This window comes from Eptatretus burgeri, chromosome 7, assembly GCF_056783735.1.
Source record: "Eptatretus burgeri isolate ZD-2024b chromosome 7, Ebu_testis_v1, whole genome shotgun sequence".
NCBI classification, from domain to species: domain Eukaryota; kingdom Metazoa; phylum Chordata; class Myxini; order Myxiniformes; family Myxinidae; genus Eptatretus; species Eptatretus burgeri.
The window spans coordinates 7,239,922-7,265,195 of record NC_140967.1 but is presented as its reverse complement, the minus strand read 5'-3'; the positions used below and the strand labels follow the sequence as shown (position 1 = coordinate 7,265,195).

Here is a 25,274-nt window from a genome sequence, read left to right as displayed (position 1 = left end):
ATTACGAACGTATGTCGCAACACACAGTCTCCACAGTCTGTACGGATGTACCAAATATGAAACGTGAAAGTTGAAAACTTTGGGAGTTAGAGTGCGGACAGGAACGGATGGACGACCGGTATCACATAATACGCCCCGATATATATATATATATATATATATATATATATATATATATATATATATATATATATATATATATATATATATATATATATATATATATATATATATATATATATATATATATATATATATATATATATATATATATATATATATATCTGGCGTATAAAAAAAAGTGGTAGATAAAAACATCAGAAAGGAAAAAAAATAACTTGCACCAAAAACTTTAACATTTTCACGCTCACGCTGACGCCGGGGGTATCGCTATCGCTCTCTGTTCTTCGAACAAGCAAGCTAAAAAATGGATCAAACGTTCTTCAAATGTTAAATAAATAAATTCTTTAAAAAGCATGGTGTCTATTTACTTCTGTCACGTCTCTGTCCATGTGGTCCAATTACAGTTGCATGCCCTGGTGGGTGATTTTGAGTGATCATACATTTTTATTTTTTGGTTTAAATTATAGTGTTGCGAATTCACGCCCGCCGGCATGCGAACGGCCGCGTAACTCGAATCGCGGCACGCCGCCCACCAGATGGACAATTCTGTCGTGACCCTCTCGGACCAACACGGGGAGCTAGTCACAGGTGGGCCTTTCGACCTCACCACAATCGTGCCAATCGGCCACCCGTGTAGGATAGGGTTGTTCGCCAAACTCGACTTACCTAAGTACCCACGCGGATGGTAAACCGGGCGATCGTACCACGCCGCAGGTCGACTTCGGACACGAGCCGCTTGGGCGGCCCGTTCCGTACTATCGGGATAACCGAGCGGTGTTATCGTCGATCTGGACGGTTCAGATTAATTACCGGGATGTTGCACCCACTACGAACCCCTTACCTGAAGCAAGATGGAGGGTCAATAAAGAAAAGACGAAGCGAAACGGGCACAGTTCAACATGCAAGCACTTTATTACGCGACACATTGAAAGCACGTATATACAGCCATACAGAATCAAAATGCACATAAAGCAAATGTAAGAGCTAAAACCGACTACGCACACACACGGCAACACTTGTACAGTTTTACTTCACAGACGGCACCAACACATTTACACAAAAGCAAAGGAAAGAAGCCACCCTCACAGACAAGGAGGCAGACAGGCCCGTCGGCCAAATGTGCGCGCGACTTGGATGAGCGGCCAGGTCCGCGAGACCGGGGAGGTCTTACCCGCACCCTCGTGACGCGTTGGTGGGCAAGCCGCAAATGTGGCCGCGCCGCTGTGCCGCGACTCCGTGCCCCTTGGCGGGTTTCGTTGGCACGACGTTTGGGGTGGGGTGGGAACGGGGCCCCCTTTTGCACGATCTCAGGGTGGGGGAAAGGGGAATTGTTGATGCCCTGGGGGAGGGGAGTGGCTGGCTGGCTTGAGTCCCGCGACGAGACAAGTGATGCCCCACACCGTAACCTCGTCGCCGACCGCCGTCCTTCCTGCCTCGGACCCGAGCTCCCTTGCTTGCAGTTCCACCGTGCGCACTCGACTTCACTCCGCCAACGCACGCTCCTTGTCCCCCCAAGAGCAACCTCTCGACGACACTCTCCAAGCAACTGCAAAACCCAACTCGCTTTTCGACGACACTCTTCAAGCAACTCCCAAAACCCAACTCTCTTTTTAATTCGCCTTGCACTTGCCTTTTTATAGGCGGCAGGAGCAGCCAATATGCAAATTTTAGGATCAGAACGCGATTGGAGGCGGGGCCACGCCGCCCCCCCCGGTCAGCCATTGGTCGGGCAAAAATTGGCGTGAACCTCTCCTGATCCTAAAATTTGCATATACGGACTTCACATACACACACTTGGAGGTGGGGCCAAGCCTCCCCGCGCTCACCAATTGGACGGAGGAGAAGTGGGTGTGAAGCGTTTCTGATCCGAATTTCCCCTCGGAAAGGCCGCCATTCGCGCTCGCGGCTTGGTGCGTTCGGCACCAATCGCCGAACGGGCCCGAGACAGCCCGACGTTCAGTGTTCACAGGTGGTGCGGTTGTTGGTTGTGAAGGAGAGAGGCGAAGGTGGTGGAGGGTTTTCGGTGGTGGTTTGATGGTTATGGTGTCGTTTGGGAACGGCGGTGAAGCGATGTTTGCGGGATGGAGTTGTGAATGTAAGGGTAGTTAGTTGCTGTTTGCGTTGTTGGCGGCTTAATGGTCGAAAATAACAATAGAGAAAGAAAAAATGGCTAACTCAAAGCGTCGCAGCCCGGATGAATCACATAAATTCCCTCTATACAACGGGTTTGGGCTAAATACACATGTACCTATGAAGATCTCACCTGCGGGCCCTTTATGGTGTAATGCGAATTTCCACAGCCGTAACAATAGCAATACAATTGTTGTGAATTATTATTTCTCATTCAAGGAAAATCTTTAGAATGCACTTTTAATTATTAAAAATGGATGAAAACTGACCAAGCTATGAATTTTTAAGTAAAATTTTACACGCGGCGTTACAATTTTGCGTGCTGCTTCCAAGCTGAGAGGACTCGACTTTCTACTGAAATTTTTAAATGCAAGGTATATATTTCAAGAATGCATCAAGTTTCAAATTCATACCATGCTAATCGTATCTATATATTTTGAAGTTATAACCTTATATATTTTCTGTACATTTTCAGTTGAGGTACATGCTACTGCAGGCATCATGAATAAGCGAGGCTGTGTGAATCACCCTGATAACTTTTGTTACATCTGTGGGAAATTAACTACACGTAGCCAGCGCAAAAACCTTACCAAAAGGGCGAAATCGGCTTCCAAGTATTATTTTGAACGTAAAGACCAAGACAAGAGCTGGGCACCTCATGTGTTGCTGCACTGAGTGCAACTCAGAGCTTATGCAGTGGTTGAGTGGCAAAAGGAAGGGAATGCCTTTTGCTGTGCCAATGATATGGCATGAGCCAAGGAATCAGCACTCTGACTGCTACTTCTGTTTGACAAATATTGCTGGTTTCTCAACAAAAAATAAGTCAAAAATTGGACATCCAGATTGCAAGTGTGCACTGAAGCCGGTCCCCCATGACTTCGATTCTCCTGTGCCAGTTCCACCAGAAGCTGCTGCAGATGAAAACGATGACAACCGACGATGCTATGACGTGAAAGTAATTAGACGTACATTGTGGCGATCTGCAATCATAAAGTATTGAATATAGCGTGCTGGGTATCATCAATACATGTACATGTATTAATGAAAACCTGACGTGCTGGCTAAATTTTGATGACATATTTGAAATCAGCGGCCCATATTTAGCAAAGACCACCTGTATTTCCCTTATTAGCAGACAATTTTATTTTTATTTTTGTTGCCCAGTGTTATCAATGAGCGAGAATTTCTTAAACCAGAATAAAACCTCACCTTTTCGTGGTAATTTTTTAAGCATTTATAAATTCGTTTCATCACCCCTGTAATCCTTCCTGACACTGCTTTCAAACTGCTTTCTCCACAAATGATGATGAACCTCATCTTACGAGAGGTGTTTTTGTGATCCAGTAAATGAATGGTAATTTATGGTGTTTATCTGGAACAAACAGTCTTCTATCTTCTGAGTGATAGTGACTTCTGAGTTTGGTGTTGTATCAAGTCCATTTTATTGTCGTTACTCATTTTTTGGTCTTTGAAAGTCCAGTTTTTAAGCCCAATTCTTCCAAAAGTGTTTGAATGTAGAACGTTTTACATAAAAGTGCAATATTATTATTATTAGCTTTGTCATTTGGAACAATAACATGTTGTTTGCAGCAGTTTTAAATCATGACGTTTCCAGATTGTTTATTCAAACTTTTCTTTTCAATTCGATTCAACAATTCTCCTTTGTACACCCCTCTCCACCTCCTCCAACCATCAACCATTGTGTGTTTGGTACTTTGTGTTTATCAATTTGTTCTCTCATCCTTTCCATCAGCCTCATCATTGTAAGTTACATTGACTTATTCCAGTTAATCCTTTAATTTTCTCCATAATTTAGTCCTTTTGTAAGTAATATACAAAATTTTCTATCTTTCACTATTCTGAGATCACCTGTGATAAAGTGTTTATGATGTGGATCTTTAAATATGGAATGTTCACAATAACAAGAAAAAGAGCAATCAGAGTGCAGATCCTTGCCATGACTTCTTTTGAGTGGTGTATTTTTTAGGTTTGAGTAAATCCAATATGTCTGCGAAAACATGTGACCTATATCATGTGTGTGAACCTTTTGTTCCTCACAGACAGGCGGTCATACGTATAAAGTTTCGCCTCGATTTGTTCAGGCACTTTAGAGAAGACTATTTTTGAAGGTTTTTTTTATTTCTTATTATTTGAAATATGGATGCCAAATCACTTGACCAATGACATCAAAAAATTAATTTTGTGGACCATTTTATCCCGAGATGACCGTCAAAAAATTTAAAACTGATCGGATGGGGCAATCCACAGATGCAATTATGACGTCATAATGAGGGCACCGATGAAGTCATAAAAAAAATTAAAAAACATCACTCCCCACGAGTACGACGTTCCAAGTTTCAATGTTTTCCTTGGTGCAATTTCAGAGATACAGTCGTCCAAAGTTTTTCCGTTTTTCCAATATGGCAGCCACACCACCAGACCTCTGATGTCATAATTATCATTAAAAACATTCTACACAAGTAGTCGCACCACTGGTGAAAATGTCGTCTCAATCAGTCAAGCGGTTGCGGAGAAAAACACAAAAGTTCTGTGAGAACAAACAAACAAACAAACAAGATCCAAATGCAATACCCTCTCCTCTAGCGAGGGTCATGATGTGCATTACTCAACCATTCCTCGACGTCTAGACTCTAGAGAATGTACCATATTCTTACAATTGAAGAGTTTTTCCCCTAATATTCAACAATATCTATTTTTTGAAAGCAAACATTCTTTAAAAATAAGTAAATAAATAAATAATTCAACAAATAAACAAAGCACTTGCCAGCCCGAACAAGTTTCTATGAAATCACGTTTAAAATTCCAGGCGTGATGATTGGCATCGATTGGGTGATGAATGTGGTGATTAGCATCCGGAGTGTTCACTTTCTCATCGTTCTGTGGGAGTTCCTCTGTAGCTCTTTACAACCACCTTCTTCAGGGTGGTGCGTCAAAACTGTACTCCGCAGTTAGCACAATAGATGTGGCTATCAAGTGAAGCAAAAACTTGTGATCAACGAGATCAATAGTTTTGAAACAGACTTTCCCCACTGTCAACCGATCTGCTCATGGTACAATAACCATTGTTGTGATAACAGATCAAATAAACAGAGTCCCACACCAAACAAAGTGTCGATGGGTTTCAAAAACTCGTGGACTGCATAATATTGTCACGTTATTTCCAGGCTTTGAAGGCCTTTAATTTTGCCAGAATGATTCCATTCTCTTCAAGCATTCCCAGCCATCACTAAATGTGACAAATAGAAGAAGAAGAAGAAGAATAATAAGAAGAATAAGAAGAAGAAGAAAAATTATATCCATGTATATTGTATATACATACGACCACTACTACTACTAAACCACAAATCCAGCTTAGGGGTGGAGAAACCCACTCCGCCTCCTCGAGCAACCCCCTCACCACTTTGGGGGGCTTGACCTTTTTGCACTTTGTTCCCTTGGGACAGGGGCTACTCCAGGTTTGGGCAGAAATGTATTTGCTCATGGTGCCAGCTGTAGCATTCGTGATTGCTCACCCGGTCTACTCCAAGAACAATGGTCATGGGATCTTTAACGTCCACCAACTCATGCTGGCAGACATTTAACGTCCATTCGAAGGACAACACGCGCACGCACGCGCACGCACACACGCACACACGCACACACACACACACACACACACACACACACACACACACACACACACACGCACACACGCACACACACACACACACGAATCACCCCGCCTGTGAAACACCAGGGTGACAGTTTGTGGTTGGTCCAACATTAAAACTCAAACCATCCTGCCAGCCCAGACAAAGATGAAAACACCTTGACCACAACGGCATTACACAGAATGTCGACACAAGCAACAGTTACAATGTAACCTCCAGCCTCAGTTTGAAAGATACAGAACCACACACTGCTAAAAGCAGTGTCAGCTGATATACTACGAACGAAAGTATTTAGGCTTTCAAAGCCTTTTTTGGCCATGCCAGGCTCATCCCATGGGAAGATAATAAATCAGATGCATTTCAAATTAAATTGCCTTCCATGGAGAGCACTTCCTTTTTGAAACAGAAAAAGATTAAGAATTTAAACAACAAAAACAAAACAATTCCGTGCAACATACGAATCCTTCCCCATGTGGCCAAAATGTTCTGTTTGGGGACTACTTGATTGTTGGTTGAGAAACACCTTTGATCGAAAAGGTCAATAAATAAATAAAGCCCAATCATTATAACAAAGCCAAACACGTGTACTTTGGCCGCAAGTTCGTAATCAAACAAAACAAATACACTTTGTTCCTCAGGCCAAAGCTCCCGATTACAATAAAAACATACATCTGAGCCCACAGGGTCGGAATGCAGAATCGTGCCATAACCCTTTTTGGTTTGGGAACAACTGACTTAACCGTGCAGTGTGGATTGCCTTGTGCTAATGAAAGAGTTGAGCTCGCAAGTGCCTCTCATCCAACACCACATCTTCTCTGGAAAGGTAAGTGTGAACCCTTTGGTCACACAAACATTTGCTGCAAAGGTCCTGCACAATAGGGGTCACCTGCCGTGGATGTATCCAACCTATTCAAGCGTCAATTACAGTTTACAAGGAAGCCCGGTGTTAGCTTCGTGGTTAAGCTGGCTGGCTTAGGACCAAAGGGTCCTGAGTTTGAGCCCCTGTCGGCCGTTGAATTAACACCAGGTATGGTTGACTCAGCCTGTCATTCCTTCTGAGGTCGGTGAAATGAGTACCCAGTGCACTTAAGTAATAAGCATTTGGGATAACTTGCGTCAAAGTGGCGACCCACCCAGGACTGTACACCTTGCCAATCAAACTACCTCAGCAGTCCTATGTGCCTGCATGGCATGAAAAAACAAAAAAGAAATGATGTTATAGTTTACAAAGATTTAGAATTTTTGCCAGGAAATAAGATATTACAGTAAATATTGACTCTGCCTGTCATCCATCCCACATCAGCAAAATGAGTGCCAGCATGTTGCTATCCTGTGTCGGAGTGGCGACCCGTCCAGGATTGTACCCAATAGCCAAGGAGACTGCTAATACGTAGCACCAACGCCCTGCACAGAGTATGGTCCCAATGGATGGATGGAATCAAGATAGCAAATACTTAACATATCGCTTCTGCTTTCAGGAGCATTCAAGGACTCCACCAACTGACATGTGAAACACCTTTGTCCCCTTTAAGTGCCTTGCTATTACATTTTCTTTTCAAGAGACTATAATGCTTCGTATGAACGATGATTATATATGAATGACTGAAGCAGTTCAGCAGGTTTGATGCATCATTTAATGCTGGTGTACCGAGGATTCGATATGGAACAAATTGTTTGTTGAGGGTTCATACCAAATGTGTAATAAACCAATGTCACCCTCAGGGTGACCCGTATCTTGCCAAAAGGTGACCACGTGTGACTTCTTTAAGGTCACACTGAGGTGAACAGAACTGCTATTCACCAGGAGCGACTCCTTGAGGAATATCTGCCTACGAGAGTCGTTCTACAGAGTAACCATGAAAAATATGCGTTTGCCTCATAACGTCACCAAATGATGTCATAATGTCTCAAGCTTGACATATCTAGAAAGCACTCAGAGGTATTCAATTTGAGGTACTACACGATATGGTTCCTAAAACTTGAAAATTTGACCTTGGGGTCAAATATGTTTGACCTGAGGCGCTAACCATGAAGGTCAAGGCCAATCGCCACCAAAAATTAATCAGCTGAGCGCCAGACCATGAACTATATTCCCATGAAGTTTGAAGACTATCTGATCAAAATTACTCAAAAAAATAAGGGTTTCGTCGACTCCCCTGATTTGCGACATAGTGACCTTGACCTTCAAAATGTTGTGCACTGAAAGGGACCTCTATAGGCCTCTGATATGCGAAGTTACAAAAATTTCCAATGATAACTGTGCTCTGCAGAATTTTTTATACGTGATTACAGACAAACAAACAAACAAACAAACAAACAAAACATACAAGCTGACCAACATATCTTGCAAAAACTTCGTTTTGGCAAGATACTAATGCAGAAAAAGCAAAAACTGTGATGTGTTAACAAGTAGCATTTTAGTTTTGAGCAGCAATCAGAAATAGAGTGCTGTACCTGGACTAAAACACAGCGAGTTGCACTTCTGAACAGAATCATGCCAGGTTTGGCTGTAAACTCAAAAAAATATCCAAGTTATTTTCCGTCACATGAAATGAAGTGCAAGCAGTGTTTTACAAGTGTGTGCGGAAGAAATGCGCATTAGCACATGAACTGGATGTGCTTCGAATCGTCGTGTTGTTTCTCTTTGGAAGTTTCAAAGGAAGACGTTACCGTAATCAGGAACTTTAACTGTTACCTGTCTGGCTCTGTGTTGGACATGATCACGGGTCTCACAGCATGGCTAAGTATAGATATCGTTTCAATTTGATTAATCAAATCGAGTTGCACTTTATATGAATCAAACTGATAAACAATGTCAAGCAGCAGGCCTGCGGAGATAACAAGCGAGTCTCGTCGACACTTTCATGTCGAGTCGACAGTAATCTCTTTTTGTAATGAACTTCATCGTCGTGAAAGCCAACAGGTTTAATTTTTTATTTTTTCTCTTGCTTAGAGATAATACTGCATATAATTGTTTGCTTCCTCCATATCCTTCTAAACTCGAAAGCATTCCTGCTTTAATAGAATAATAATAATCGTTTCGTTTATAATAATTGTTTCGTTCAAACCTTTGGATGAAGAACTAATTTGTACTACTTCTTCAATGGTGGAAAGAGCCTTTCAAATCAGTCAAGTTTGTGATTAAACGACTGAGTTGTTGTTCCAAGTAAATTGATCATTAGCTTTCCAATGATGCAATTTGTAATGGTCTTCGTATAATGAAAATGATAGAGAAACTTGGCTCCTTTTACAGTACATTCAGGAAGTATTCACACCCTTCGACTCGTCACATTTTGTGTGTTAGAGCCTGAATTTAAAATGGATTAAATTTAATTTTTTTGTCACCGATCTGCAAAAAAATACACCGGAATAACAAAATTAATTTATTTTCTTTTTTAGAAATTTTTACAATTTAATGAAAAGCTGAAATGTTTTGCATCAATAAGTGTTCGACCCCTTTGCTATGACACTCCAATTGAACTTAAGTGCATCCAATTTCCTTTGATCATCCTTGAGATGTCTACAACTTAATTGGAGTCCACCTGTGGCAGATTCAATTGATTAGACATGATTTAGAAAGAAACACTCCTTTCTATACAAGGTCCCACAGATGACAGTGCATATCAGAGTAGAAACTCCAGGAAGTCCAAGCAACTGTCCGTAGAACTCCAAGATATAATTGTGAGGAGGCATAGATCTGGAGAAGGGTAGAAAAAAATTTCTAGAGTGTTGAAAGTTCCAAGAGCACGGTGAGCTCCATCATTAGGAAATTGAGAGAATATGGAAATACCCAGACTCTTCCACGAGCTGGCCGTCTGACCAAACTCAGCAACCAGGCAAGAAGCACCTTGGTCAGGGAAGTGACCAAAAACCCAACTACTCTGAAAGAATTAGAGTTCCTTGGCTGAGATGGGAGAACTTGCCAGGAGGACAACAGTCTCTGCAGCACTTCACAAATCTAGGCTTTATAGAAGAGTGGCCAGACTCGTGAGAAAAAGGCACATGACACACCTGGAGTTTGCAAAAAGGCACTTGAAAGACTGAGAGCATGAAGAAAAAGATTATGTGTCTGATGAAACGAAAATTGAACTCTTTGGCCTGAATGCAAAGTGCTACGTCTGGTGGAAACAGAGCACAGCTCATCAACCAACTAACACCATCCCTACTGTGAAGCATGGTGCCGGTTGCATCATGCTATGTAGATGCTTTTCAGTGGCAGGGACTGGGAGACTTGTAAGGATAGAGAGAACAATGAATGGAACCAAATACAGGTAATTTCTTGAGGAGAACCTGCTTCAGAGTGCAAAAGACCTTCGACTGCGGTGAAGATTTACGTTCCCACAGGACAATGACCCCAAGCATACAGCCAAAGCAACACTGGAATGGCTTTAGTATGAGAACTTGAAAGTCCTTGAGTGGCCCAGCCAAAGCTAGACTTGAATCCAATTGAGAATTTGTGGAAAACTTTCAGGTTGCTGTTCACCGACGCTCTTCATCCAATTTGACACATCGACAGAGCTTGAGCAAATTTGCAAGGAAGAATGGGAGAAAATCCCCAAATCCAGATGTGCAAAGCTGACACAGACATACCCAAGAAGACTCGAAGCTGTAATCGCTGCCAAAGGCACTTCTTCAAAGTATTGACTCAGGGGATTAAATACTTATTAATGCAAAACATTTCAGGTTTTCATTCTTAATGGATTTGTAAAAATTTCTAAAAACATGTTTTCACTGTCATTTGGCATTTTGGGTAGATCAGAAAAAAAAAAATTAAATTAAATCCAATCCATTTTAAATTCAGGTTGCAACAACAAAATATGACAAGAGTTGAGGGGTGTGAATACTTTCTGAAGGCACGAATATATATATATATATATATATATATATATATATATATATATATATATATATATATATATATATATATATATATATATATATATATATATATATAAAGGAATTGAAGTAAATATTTCACTAATTCGTGGTAAGTTATCAAGTAACTAATTCATCACAATCATTTCCTGTGTCAGACATTGTTGTATTGTAATGCGAGCAGCACTATGGTCTATTGTACCCGTCAATGCAGCTTGGATTGAGGCCACACAATCTAGGCCCATGCACTGGATTTACATTGAGACCACCCATGTGACAGATTTAAATACGCTTGATTCTCGCTTTTCCAAGGGCCTCGATCATGGAAGGAAAAGGAAAAAACAAATATCTAAAATAATAAATACCAGTATGTGTGTCAGTGCGTCAGTCAGGAAGGGAAATGGGTGGGAGAAGGGAGTATGCAATAATAATAAATTTGCATACTTATGAGTTCTGAGCCGATCTGGAACCCGGTAAATTTTTGCCAAAATTAGAGCCGGTTCCGAACTGAGTTTATTTTATCTACCAAGTCCCAGCACAAAAAGAACAAAAGTATTTTGGAAATACTTTTTTTTCTCATTTCTCACAGTATATGAATGCTGATTATAGAACCAAATTGTAGCTACGAGTCGTGCTCATGATCGTTCTCATGCAGGGAGAGGTTTCCATGAATGTTCTTGGACTGAATATTCAAGAGAGCAAAACAGAGTGTGAAGGGAACATTGCTCAACATTGAAGGTTGTACCATTGTCCAGGACAGGCAATTTTGTCCTGAGAAGTAAAAACCTCAACAAACCCATCCAGAAGACAGCTCATGCTTGCCACTGAGGAGTTCAACTTAACACATGCTATCCTTCAACGTTCTTTTTCTTGTAAAGTGACAATGATTAGCAGCGACCAAGAGGATCATTTTTAGACCCGAACAAGCCGACGCACTGACGAAGACTTCAAATAAACGATGATATTGCCCCACATCCTCGCAGAATGAAGAACTGCTACAATCATTCGTCACGCTGGCAAAACAACAATGTCATATGTACACGTAATGCCCGGCAGAACAACTCATTCAGACAAGGGAAAGAAACATGTCTGAGTTTAAACAATAAATAAAAAAAAAAACATTATCCACGTTGGCCATCATGTTTAAACAAGACCACAATAATTACGGTCACTGGATTATTGTTCTGGGGATGCAGCAGAAAGGAAATAAATCATTCACTGGGAAGTCAGAGGCATTCATCATTACGATGTTCTTTTTGGCACGTGGTGATAGTTTTTGTAATCAGCGTTTTGTCTTCTTCAAGTTACTGTGTATTGGTCTGATAAACATTACACAGCAATAATTGTACGTATCATTTATTAAATGTTAATTTTCACGATTCATTAGACTGTGCGAGAGGATATAGTTTAGGTTGGCCCGGTATGGCTAGATCTGAGGTCTACTTGGTAAATTGCATCACAAATACTTGGACAAGTGCTGTTGTTGATGGGAGAAGTAAAACATAAACAATCCTTCCCATGGAAGGGCTGAAAAAGAAAGTCAACGGTGAGCTCTGGGGAGTGGAGACTATAAGCCTTTTGCTTTGTGCAGTGCAATGGCAGTGTGTTGCTGTGTGTTTATCCTTTCAGTAAACTCAAGTTTTACAACACCTGACTGCTGGTTGAACATCGATCCATAAAGCCTGGGTTTTATGACAGTGAATAAAGGTGGCAAATTGTGAAAAGTATGGTCAATATTAAAAAAAGTAATAATAATAATAATTCTTCTTCTTCTTTCGGCTGCTCCCGTTAGGGGTTGCCACAGCAGATCATCCGTATGATCCGCATAGTGATTTGGCACGTTTTACGCCGGATGGCCTTCCTGACGCAACCCTGGTCGCCTGATGCTTGATCATAATAATTAAGCTTGTAAAAATTGACTCAAGCCTGCACAATAGAATACAACTTCTAATCAAGCTGGTGAGATGTACATAGAATATATCTCAATCATACACCTCCTGACTGTTATGGTGAGCATCACCACGGATTAGGTCTCGCACGGTAAAAACGCATAATCCGCAAAGAACAACCGTCTGTCTGCCACCAAGACGATTGTTCCCGCCAATGCAAAACATTAAACCAGAAGGCATGTGATGTGATCGGCAGGTAAATCAAAACATGTTGAGAGTGAATCCAGGCCGCGCCGCCAGACAGTATTGTTGGGACTTGGGGTCGGAGTAAATCTTCTGTGGATCCTGCAGATATGCACCACTTCTGGAAAGACGTCTTCGAGAGGGAATCAGAAGTGGGTGGTGAACGCCTGGAAAACACAAAAGTACTTGGCAGCTGGTGCAACTGATCACATCTCAGAATGTGGAAAGAGAAAAGGCCCTGTTGAGAAACGCGCACCCGGTGTGCACGGTATCAGCTTTCGGCTGGTCCGCTCCATACCGAAAGGCTGTCTGAGTAAGATGTTCAATCTGTGGCTGCTTGCGGGGTATTTACCACTGTGTCTGAAAAGGCACAGAACGGTGCTTATCCCAAAGGCCGATGACCCGAAGAGTGCTTCTGAGTTCCGCCCGATCACGATCAGCAGCTTCCTCATGCGTCAGCACCATAAAATAAAATTGCCAAATGGTGCTCATCGGCCTTTGAGTTGCATCCGGTGCAGCAAGCGTTTAGGAAGGGTGACTGGGTGTGCCGAGAATGTCATGCTTCGACGCCATCCTCCGGGATGCTACCCAGAATCTTCAACCTTTGCGACTCGCCATGCTGGACATTTCCAAGGCCTTTGACTCTGTTAACCACGGTGCGGTACTGAATGCGGCTGCGAGAATGGGTGCTCTGCCACCCCTCCTCCGCTACATCACACAGTCATACGTTGGTTGCGTGACGTACTTGGACTGCTGTCGTGATTTGCCAATTTCGATGACCCGAGGAGTAAAACAGGGCGACCCCCTCTCCCCCATTTTGTTCAACTACGTGTTGGATGGGGTGTTGCAAAACATCCCAGAGGGAGTGGGAGCGAGACTCGGAGAAACGTCGGTGCCGGCTCTGGCGTTTGCCAACGACCAATTATTGTGTGCGCGTACCTCTTCTGGGCTCCGAAGGTCTTTGGATGCGGTGCAAGCCACATATGTCCACGGTGGGTCTGTCTGTCCACGGTGGGTCTGGCGCTGAACGTGGGAAAGTCTGCGACTCTAGTGATTACCATATCCGCAAAGGCAAAGCGATATGTGGTGGACACTTCTGAAGTGTTTCGCCTCAGGTAGCGGAACCTGAGCGTGCAAGATGCGACGAGCCGGTTGAAGTCTCTGGGAATTCAGTTCCAACCCCACGGGGCGGCGCCATCCGATGGCTCCGTCCTCGAGGAAGGGCTGAGGAACCAAATGCGGACCCCCGTAAAGCCTCAACAGAGAATGTTTATGTTGTGAGACCACCTCATGCCCAAACTCCAGCACGGGCTTGCCTTGGGAGCAGCCAAAAGAGGGACTCTCCGCAAGTTGGATGTGCAAATACGCCATCACGTCAGATTGTTGCTGAGGTTGCCCAAGGATACTCCTGTGGCGTACTTTTATACCCGATCGGCGGATGGCGGACTGGGCTTGCCCCAGTTCTCGGCGACAATTCCCATCTTGCGGGAGAAACGGATCCGTGGGCGAGAACAGTCGGACAGCCCTTATGTAAGAGCTGTCATCCGAACGAAACTGGGTGATGTGGTGAGGACCCAGAACACGTACAACCTGCATTACGGTGGAGAGTGTCCAGGTCTATCAAACAAGCGGATGCCGTCACAGCAAAACTTCTGCACCGAGCCGTGGATGGGCGAGGCCTACTGGAAGCGAGCAGGGGACCTGAGCCGAACGGCTGGGTTCTCAGTCGATCTCGGCTCCAATCCGGTAAAGCCTTTATTGACTCTGTGAAGGGCAATTTGCTCCCCACCGGATCCAGGTCGAGCCGTGGTAGACGGGGACCAGGGAACCAGACGGATGGTGTGATGCAGGTTGTCGTGCGAAGGAATTTCCCAAGCATATGTTTGGACCCACGGTGGAAGCAATCACATTTCCCAAGCATATGTTTGGACCCACGGTGGAACAGTCCGGCGACACAAAGCGGTCTCGCGCTTCGTCTGAGACAGCGTGGGTTCACGGCCATCGAGGAACTGAGGATTCCAACACCATTGGGGATCTGAAAACCGGATATTATCGCCGACAAGAACAGGAAGCCGGTGGTGTTGGATATGCAAATTAAGAGCGATACTCTCAAGTTGTCGGAGGAACATGCGAGGTAGCCGATCAGCCTGGGGGGGGTTGGTCGGTATCAAATTGGGGGAGAATGCTCATAGTGATTTTTGGGATGGTGTAGACCCCTAGATTTATAAAATACGTGATAGCATTGTGGCAGTGGCAGCTTTCTGGGAGTTATCCCCCTTTTTCCAAAATGGCTGCCAAATGCTCAATACCCTATATATAGCAGATTTTAGACCACCAAGAGCAGCGATACTGGTGTCTACGACTAGGTTTGAGGGGTCAGATGTATCATTTCTGTATCATTGACGGCAAACAGTACAATCGTGCCATCAGGGTCCACAAGTGCATCCATGAAGCTTTGATGAGACTGGCATGGGCAGAGTTTACACTATGGGTAGACAGCAATGAGGAGAAGAGCGCTGTGATCAAATAGTGTGTAGACAAAGTGAACGACATAGCTGATTATCTCAACCAACACAAGTTCAGTGATCTCCTCGACAGTCCACAATTATTGGAGTTGATGATCCTGTGGAGAGCCTTCACAACAATGGGGAGCTATCGGGATATTGGATGTCATACATAGACATGGTAGAGCACGTGATACTTGGCCTTCTGCATGCTTCTCGTGAGGGAAACTGGGATTTGCACATCAATGCCATGAGAACTTTGATCCCATGGTGTTTTGCCTACGATAAGGTCAACTATGCCAGGTACCTGTCTGCATACTTTGCTCAGATGACAAATCTTCCCGAGAAGAATCCTGATGTACATAGAGCCTTCCAGGAAGGTCATTTCTCGGTGCAGAGGTCCAGTATTAATCCCTTTGTCTGGATACCTGCAGATCAGACAATTGAGGTTACGGTGAACAAGGACACTCAGACTCCTGGAGGCACGTCACGGTTCAGCCGAAAAGCAGGAGCCATCAAAAGGTACTACATAACAGCAGAGTACTGCAGTGCATTTCTTGGACACTTAAGAGACATGGTGCATGGTAACCAATCAGAACTCAACCATGCTGATCTACAGCAGCCCAGAATCCAAAAAGATGAGGAAACAGTGTCGGCCTCATTCAAGCCTGGGTCAACCCATTCTCAGAGAAGCAAGACCTCATAAGCATTTCTACTGCAAAATCGGCACCCAGAGACATTGCCTCTGACCTGATGAAGGCATGTGATATTGGAGAGCAGAGTTATGCCACTTTCCAGAACGAGAGACTGGAGAACAACCCATCAGCGAAACCATTTCACGATCCGATGAAAACTAACAAGCTGAAGACATTCACAAATATGTGCAAGAAGAAGGTAGTGAAAACAAGTGGGAAGGACATAATCTTGAAAGCTGACCGGTCTCTGTTTGGTCGCATCATAGTGATGGCACAAGGGCGTAATCTCACGATGGAGGACATCCTCTCTCACCCCTTGGAACCACTATCCTGAGCTCTCTCTACCCCAGACGGATTACTCAGGAAAACAAACAAAGCTTCCTTAGCCACTACTTTTTTTTATTTTTTATTTTTATTTTTTTGTATACCTTGGTCGAGGCTCGTATGAGAGCTAACACACAACTCACAGCAAGGAGGCATGAGACAAGAGGGGTGGGAGTGGAAGGGACAAAACATTGGGGAACAGACACAGGTGAACTGTGGAAGGGAGAGGGATGGGGATGGGACGGGGAACATGGCGAGGAGAAGATGGACATTACAGGGACTTTCAGGAAGGAAAGCAGGAGAATTGAAGGAAGTGGGCTTGGGTGGATTATCGGGGGTAGAAAAGATCGAGGATTTGGATGGGGGAAGATAAGAGGTGGTGGTGAACAGCTGTTTTGAAAGCCTGGAGGGAAGAATGGGAAAGAATAGAGTGAGGAAGTTTATTCCAAAGGCGGGAAAAAAGAGGAATGAAAGAGTGAAGATGAGCAGTGATTCGTGATTTTGGTAGTTTTACCAGAAGGGGGTTGTTGGCGGACCTTGAGCGCCCTGTGGAAATGTGGTTGGGACAAATCGCAGAGAGAGCAGGGGGGCAAGGCTGGAGAGGAGTCGGTAGAAGACAGAAAGACCACCGACCAACCTGCGGTGATTGAGTGAGAGGCCCAAAGACTCAGCTTCATTGCGGGAGATGCCAATGATCTTAAAAGCCCTGGTTTCGACAGCGTGAAGTCGAGAAAGGTGGGAGGCAGGAGCACCAGCCCAGAGGGGAGAGCAGTACTCCATCAGGCTACGGACAAAAGCTTTGTAAGTAGTCAGGAGCTCAAGAGGGCCGAGGAAGGACTTTGCACGACGGAGGATTCCCAGTCGGCGACTGGCTTTTGAGGCAAGGTTGGAAATGTGACTTTCCCAGGAAAGGTCATGGCAGATAGTGAGACCCAGAAGCTTGAAAGAAAAGACTTCTTCCAGAGGATTGTTGAGAAAGTGGATGGGGGGGGTTTTGTAAACGGTCCTTTCGAAGAGACATAGTGAGAGTGTGAGATTTGTGTGGATTGAAAGACATGTTCCACGTGTTGGACCAGTTTGTGATTTTATCCAGATCTGCAGTGAGCGAAGAAGCTGCTGCTTGCCGGTCTGAGGGATGACAGATGGTACGGCAGAGGGTGGAGTCGTCGGCAAAGAGAAATAGAGGATTTTCCAGAGAGTCCGAGATCTGATTTGCAGAAGAATGTGACAGTAGCAGACAAACTCCCACAAAATCCGGCTTCTGTGGTCGATGGAATGAACTTGGTTCAAAGAGTAAAGAGTGATCAAGCTACGTTTGGAGACATTGCCACTACAATACTGTCTATGGCATTGCGTGAAGGAAGTAAAAGTACCAGAATAGATGTTGTGTTTGACACGTATCGAGAGACTTCTATCAAGAACAGTGAGAGATCGGCAAGAGGTGAAGAGACTGGACACCAGCTGCAGGGTATCACAAGCACAGATTGTGAGGCAATGGAGAAGTTTCCTGACAGGAATAACTAACAAAACCAGTCTGATTAGCTTCATTGTCAGTGAATGGAGGAAGCCAGTGTACAGAGAGAAACTACATGAGAAGATTCTGCATGTAACTGCAGATGACAAATGCAACAGAATTACATCACAGAGCAGTGAAGAGGTACCAGATCTCCAGTGCCAGCAGGAGGAAGCAGATGGGCACCTACTTTTCCATACTGCTAGAGAGGGCTACCAGGCTGTAGTGATATGCGCAGAGGACACAGATGTCTTTATCATGCGTTTGGCATTCCATGACAAGATAGGAGCTCCGTTACTCCAGAAATGTGGAACTAGAAGCAGAACTAGATTAGTTGACATCGGGAAAGTCGCTGCCACTGTCGGCATAGATGTCTGCAGAGCTCTTATTAGTATACATGCATACACTGGATGTGACACTACCAGTGCTTTCACAGGTAAAGGGAAGGCAAGTGCTCTAAAATTAGTGACCAACAACAGGGAAATCAAGAACATATTCACAGAGTTGGGCCAGGAATGGGACCTCTCCTCAGAACTGATGAACAAACTAGAGTGTGTCACATGTCTCCTCTATGGCCCCAAAACAGCATTCCCCAAGGTCAATGATCTCAGGTACAACTTGTTCTGTGTTAAGAAAGGTGAGATAGAGAGTCATCAGCTTCCACCTGCAGGGACTGCTTAGTCAAACATGCACAAAGGGCAAACTACCAGGCTGGAATATGGAGAAGATGTCTTGAGCAAGACCCAGGTGTACCAAGTCCCATTGGCAGAGGGTGGAAAATTGACATGGATGGAGCCAAGAAATTAATGGTAGTGGATTGGATGGATGGTCAGCCAGCACCTGAGGCTATCTTGGCCCTACTGGCTTGCAAATGTTCAAGGAAGTGTACGCTGCCAAATTGTGTATGTCTGGCAAATGGACTTAAATGCACTGTTATGTGCAAACTGTCAGACTGCGAGAATCGGTCATCAGATGATGTGGAGAGTACGGACGAGAATGACGATGTGGATGCCGATGAACAGTAAATGATGAGTATTAGAGTCATCATGTACATTTCACTACAGTTGGATATATCATTTCTGTATTTACCTAAAATATTGGAAATGTACATGAAATGTACATTTTGGAAAAAGGGGGATAACTCCCATAAAGCTGCCACTGCCACAATGCTATCACATGTTTTCAACTCTAGGGGTTTATACCTTCATATAAAAACACTATGAGCATTCTCCCCTAATTTGATACCGGTGACCAAAATTTCGGACCAGGGCTGATCAGTTAAGGAAACGGAGGTATTACGACACTCCGGATGTCCTCGACTGGGTAAGAAGCAAGTTCGGGAGCGAGAATATGCCACTCGTCTCCACCATCACTCTGAGCTGGCGCGGAGTCTGGGCGCCAGAATCGGCTACCATGCTCCGTGAACTCGGTCTGTCAAGCCGACCTATGACTCATCTCCGTGATGGTCGTGGAAAAGACCGCCCTCATCTTCAGAGAGTTCAAACGGTCCACGCTAACGCGTACCGCACAGTGTCAGTAGAAGGTCCATCTCAATCCAGAGTCATGTCACGTGGCAAATAGGACGTACGGGTGGGCACCAAAGAGGTGATACGTCGCAAGGTCGGCTTGGTCAAACTGATCGAGCGACACTTGAAAGGCAGAGCGGTCGCCGGGAGGACACACGGTGCACCTGCGGGAGCGAACCCAACATGGGGCACGCACTGGGCCACTTGGCGAGCTCTCTGCAAGCGGAGGCCAGGAGGACACACGATGCGTCTGAGAGGGTTGCGGTCTTCCTCCGCCCCGACGTGGGTTTAACCCGAGCCAGGGGAGGTTGTTTGACGGTTCTCCCATGGGGCACGCGTCGGGCCTCCTGACACTCCTCCACCCAGGAGAGCGTCCAGACGGCAGAGAGGTGGGTGCTGGCGACTCCGGGCCTCTACACCGGGGGGTAAAATGGAGCGTCTGCACGAGGTGCAAAGCGGCGGCACAATGATGGATGGACAGTATGAATATGGCACCTTGAATGTTCAGCACAGGTACGTTTTACCCCGAGGAGAGAAAGTAGTGAGTGTTCGGGGCCCAGACCAGGCCCGCGAGCTCTGCTATCATAGCCAAATGCCTCGTCATCTAACTATTGATGTGCATGAACGAGATTCCCACTGTCCCTATTTACTATCCAGCGAAGCCACAGCCAAGGGAACGGGCTTGGCGGAATCAGCGGGGAAAGAAGACTTTTGAGCTCGACTCCAGCCAGATTCTTGGATAGGTGGCTATCCGGATGCCTCGGATAGGTGGCTCTGTTTGATGTTTAACTGATGTTTCTCATGTAATCTTAGTCTGTTTGACAGAGTCACCAGGCCGAGGCCTCCGCTCCAAGTTGGAGGTGATGCTTTGGTGTAGGACCGTGTTCAATGGAGATCAGGGGAGTGCTCGTCACATTCCACGTTTCGACATTTATCTATGTACAGAATGATCCACATGCTGCAAATAAAAAAAAGAATAAAAAATTCACGATCTCATTTTATTTAAAAAAAAAAAAAAAGAAGAAAAGTCAAGGCCAAGTTTGATTGCACCCAACACTGTTAAACTGCTTAAATATACACCATGTATGTGAAGTTCACCAGGACACAAATGCTTGTCAACAGCTCAAAAATAGTAAATAACCTGAGTTCACAGAACACATTACCCACGCTGTCTTGAGAAACAAGGACATGGGTGGGTCTATGAGCAGCAAATGTGATTGGTCCTCATGATGTAAAATATTATAATATTTTGTGCAAGTCCTGCTAAATGGAAGGGTTTCGAAAGTGTGAAAAGGCTATTTGTGCTCTGCATTGTTCAAGCATACAATTTAATTTAAATAAAATAAATTTTTTAAAAGTTGTAGAAAGTATTTTTTGGGAAATTTACCACCACTAATGCAGGGTCTTTTACACCACCTTATTTAACATGTAACATTAGTTAATCGTGCCTGCTGTCTGCTGTTTGTGTCCTTTGCGACGTCCTTAAAAATAGTACGTTTCCTCTTTGGAATGATTTTCAATTTTGTTTGACTGCCAGACAGGTGACAGTTAAAAATAAATTAATAAATAATTTCACTACTCTGTGCACATGCATAATTGGGACAAATCCAGAGCCAGAGCCAATATACTCTTAAAATACATGTTCGTTTTCTAAAATAATACATGTTCGTTTTCTAAAATAATACATGTTCAATTGAAATAGAGTAGTTATAAACTTCTGTCTGTCTGTGTCTGTCTTCAGACAGTGAACCAATGGCTTGACCTCACCTTTCGCTTTGCACGTGCGGGGAAATAAAAACAAGCAAGTACAGTGACATGGACTTAAGCCTTACCACAGATTTTGAGTGGAGCCTCAAGCTCCAGAAGGATGGGTTGGCTGAGAAAGATCTCACGTGACTTGATGCAGAGACCACGTACTTCAGCTTCTGTCATCTGCACAGTCTTCCCTGGACGACAGCCACGTACTGCATGCAAAAACCAAGGAGAAGAAGGGAGGGTGAGGCAAAAGGAGGCAAGCTTTGACGGCTGCCATTTAAGAGCATCCCCATGGTGGCATCATTTACACCAGGCAATTAAGTTCAAAAACAAACACTCGGCCGTTGTCAATCTTGACCTAAACCCCAAAGCCAACATTATATATATTTTTAGTTGTAGATTCTCGCCGGCCGGCGTGCGAACGACCGAGTTTTACTAATCATGGCCGTACGCCCACCGGACGGACAATCCAGTCACGGCTTTCCGGATAAACGCCGAAAACCAGCCACGGGTGCGTTTTTAACCACACCACAACCTTGTCCGCACTCCACCCGCGCTACAGCGTCAATCGCCGAATTGTCGATATACCTAATGAATCTCGCGGGTAGATTACCGAGAGATTGTACCTCAACGGGGCCGCTGGGACACGAACCGCTTAATGCAGCTCGCTCCGTTTTGGGATAACAGAGCAGGGTGTTATCGCGACTCCCGTTGGACCCGATCGCCTTACCGGCTATTTAAAAACCAACTATATTCCGAGGGCAAGATGGCAGTTCAATTGGGGAAAGCGGACACAACGAACGGGTTAACATTCAAACAAGCACATTTATTTGTACACAACCATGCACGTATACAATCAAGCAATGAATGCAAAACACGCATGCAGTTACGCAATGAATGGAGGGGGGGGGGGGAGCACGCATGCAATTATACAGCCAACGAAAACAATGCAAAGGAACTACGACCAGTTTATTTATTCTTTACACACTTATCAGTTCTACTTATCGGACTTGGCGCCACAACTTTCATACAAAGAAAAGCAGGGAAAACCCCCTCAAAGACAAGGGGGTAGACTGGACCTCTCGGGGTCTTTATGACATGGAGCTTTGAGGACCGAAGGAGCTCCAAGAGGCCGCGCAGGTTACCTTCACCTCGCTGGGGCGACCCGCGACGTTCCGTCCCCACGGCAGCTAGCGTAACCGCGGCTCGGCCGCGGCATGGTGATTCGGGCCCCAGCTGGCAACGCCTGAGAGGAACGAACGGGTCTTTGCTCTTTCTGAGTTGATGGTCTCTTTAAGAACCCGTCCGTCCCTCAGCGATGCTCGGACTGTTCCGAAGCCCGATCACCTCAGACCGTTCGGTGCTGGTTGGCGAGCTCTCTCTGGCTCTCTCTATGTCCCGCACACGAACACGTAGCTCCACGCGGCACAGCAGGCTTGGCCATGCTCCCAGCTCGCGTCTCCTCCGCTCTCCTCAGCTTCTCCACCGACTGCAGGCTTCAGGCTCTCCGAACCCTGACAGACACTTCACCGACTCACCTCAGACTGGCGCTCCACTCACCCTTTTATAGGGCCCGAGAGACGAGATCTGATCTCCGCACTCTCATCTCCGACCCCCACTGGCTCCGCCATCCTTGATCTCCTGATCCGATTCTCGGACGAAGCTTGCACAGAGCGGACGTGCGCGAAATTACCGACTTGCGCGGTGAGGAAACCCCCGCATCTGCCTGCAGCGATGCCGTTTGATGCGGACTCGCCGTGGCTGGCGCCAAGATGGCATCGTTTCGGAGCTGAAGGTGAGGCGATGTTGTTAGTGTTGATCTATTGGGGGAGGTGTGGATTAGGAGATGGTGAGGAGATGTCGTTGTTGTGAAGGCGGTTGTGGAGGGTGGTTGGCGTGGTGGAGAAGGTGGTTGGTGGTTGGCGGTTGGCGTGGTGGAGAAGGTGGTTGGCGTGTTGGAGAAGGTGGTTGGTGGTTGGTCCAAAATAACGATAGTAAAAGAAAAAACGGCTACCTCAAAGATCACAGCCTGGGTGACACGAATAAATTCCCTATAGACAACGGTGGGGAAATCTATCTGAACACAGACTTATCGGCATAACTGAACGAAGGACCGATATGGTGCTCAGCGAATTTCCACAGCCGTAACAATATATATATATATATATATATATATATATATATATATATATATATATATATATATATATATATATATATATATATATATATATATATATATATATATATATGTAATAATGTATTCCACAAAGCAGGAAAAACAATGCGTCTGACAAACAGCATTCACAACTCAACACGTCGTGCCAGAGGAAAATGCCTTTTCCACCACAGTGAAATTTTCCCAACTTGCTCACAGCTGTTGCAGCAGATTGATGAAGAAAAGTGTGCACAAAGCAAATTACGATCAATCGTCAGAATACAGGCTCGCATTGTACCGTTGCAAATACAGGACCAGTACTGTATGCATTGCACTCTCCACTTCATGACAATTTATACCTCAACACCTTGTGCAACGTTTCAGTTCGTCACAAAGTATGCCGGAAGCCAACAGAGCCCACACATAAACCTTGCGAGCGGAGTTTCATTTTTGACCAGCGATTTATCCATCAATCCATTGGGACCAAACTCTGAGCAGAGCGTCGGTGGTGCCGAAGCAGTCTCCTTGGCTATTGGGAACAATTCTGGATGGGTCGCCACTCCGACACAGGATACCAGCATGCTAGCACTCATTTTGCTGTCCTCGGTAGGATGACAGGCAGAGTCAACCCCACCTGGTATAAATTCAACAGCTGAGTGGGATTTGAACTCAGGATCCGAGAATCACAAGCCCACCACCCTAACCATTAAGCAAACACCAGGCATAGAGATTTATGAGCCAACAGAAAGATTACAAATTCAATGTACGTTTTTTGTTGTAACCAATCCCAATAAGCTTATCATCAAGAATCGATGCAAACAGCTCGTTTATCAAATTTCCAACGTGTTAAACGTTTGTATAAAAGATAAAAGATAAAAGATGACAGCCATCAAGGATTTGTTGTGTGGACCATTCGACTTGAACAAGAATAACCTCACATCCAATTAGATATTCATACAATCTTGGGCTTGCCGAGGGCCTTGTAATGTGTCTGCAACACAAAGACAAATCCCCCACCAGACAAGACATTCGCTTTCCACTTAACATTTAATTAAATATTAAAAACCTGTTTCAGTTTTTTGATCAAATGCCTTTCATTCACTCCTCGTTTGTTTACCAATCATTTTCCCTTTTCTCCAGTCCCAGTCCCCTGGACTTTTGTAATCCCTGAACATCCCTCTCATCGGGTGGTTAAGATGAGTCATGCTAACGCCATGGATCCCTGACCACTCACTCGCTCCACCCAACAATCAATATTCGCCCCATCCTGCCCTGACGAAGGATCAACGCCCGAAGCCTCGACTTATTACTAGATTTCGTAAGTATATTGATGACTTCCGTTTGTTTGTTTGTTTGTTTGTTTGTTTGTTTGTAGGCGCGATAACTCGAGAACGGAAGAAGCTACCAATGTCAAATTACACCACGTGATTCAGGAGGGTGATGGCTAGTGCTGATTAGATTTTGGTCAAAATCGGTCAAAGGTCAAGGTCACAGTGAGGTCAAACATCCAAAACATTCGATTTTTGATGGTTTGGTACAGAATCATCACAGAAACTTCTGGTTTGCGTCGCTACCTTCTCGAGAGAGCTTTTATTAGACAAGGTCAGAGGTCAAGTTGACGATTTCGTAAGTACCAGTCCATGACTGCTTGTTTGTTTGTTTGTTTGTAGGCACGATAACTCGAGAACTGAAGAAGCTACCAATGTCAAATTACACCACGTGATTCAGGAGGGTGATGGCGAGTGCTGATTAGATTTTGGTCAAAATCGGTAAAAAGGTCAAGGTCACAATGAGGTCAAACATAATTCCGTAAATTCACGTGGAGAAATGGAGTATTTTTGCTTCGCTCGACGTGACGAGTTCATTTT

At 44.7% G+C, this 25,274-nt stretch overlaps 1 protein-coding gene and 1 pseudogene across 1 annotated transcript in view; one reads left to right on the top strand and one right to left on the bottom strand.

Annotated features, from left to right (window-relative positions):
• The window catches only part of LOC147022622 (uncharacterized), a 30,486-nt pseudogene extending 16,913 nt beyond the window's left edge, over positions 1 to 13,573 (top strand).
• The window catches only part of LOC147022621 (serine/threonine-protein phosphatase PP1-beta catalytic subunit), a 92,431-nt gene that overhangs the window by 55,519 nt on the left and 11,638 nt on the right, over positions 1 to 25,274 (bottom strand). Inside the window, exon 2 of the mRNA XM_085887361.1 lies at positions 21,326 to 21,457. Coding sequence (XP_085743487.1) covers positions 21,326 to 21,457 — 132 coding nt within the window. The remainder of the gene's footprint in view (positions 1 to 21,325; positions 21,458 to 25,274) is intronic.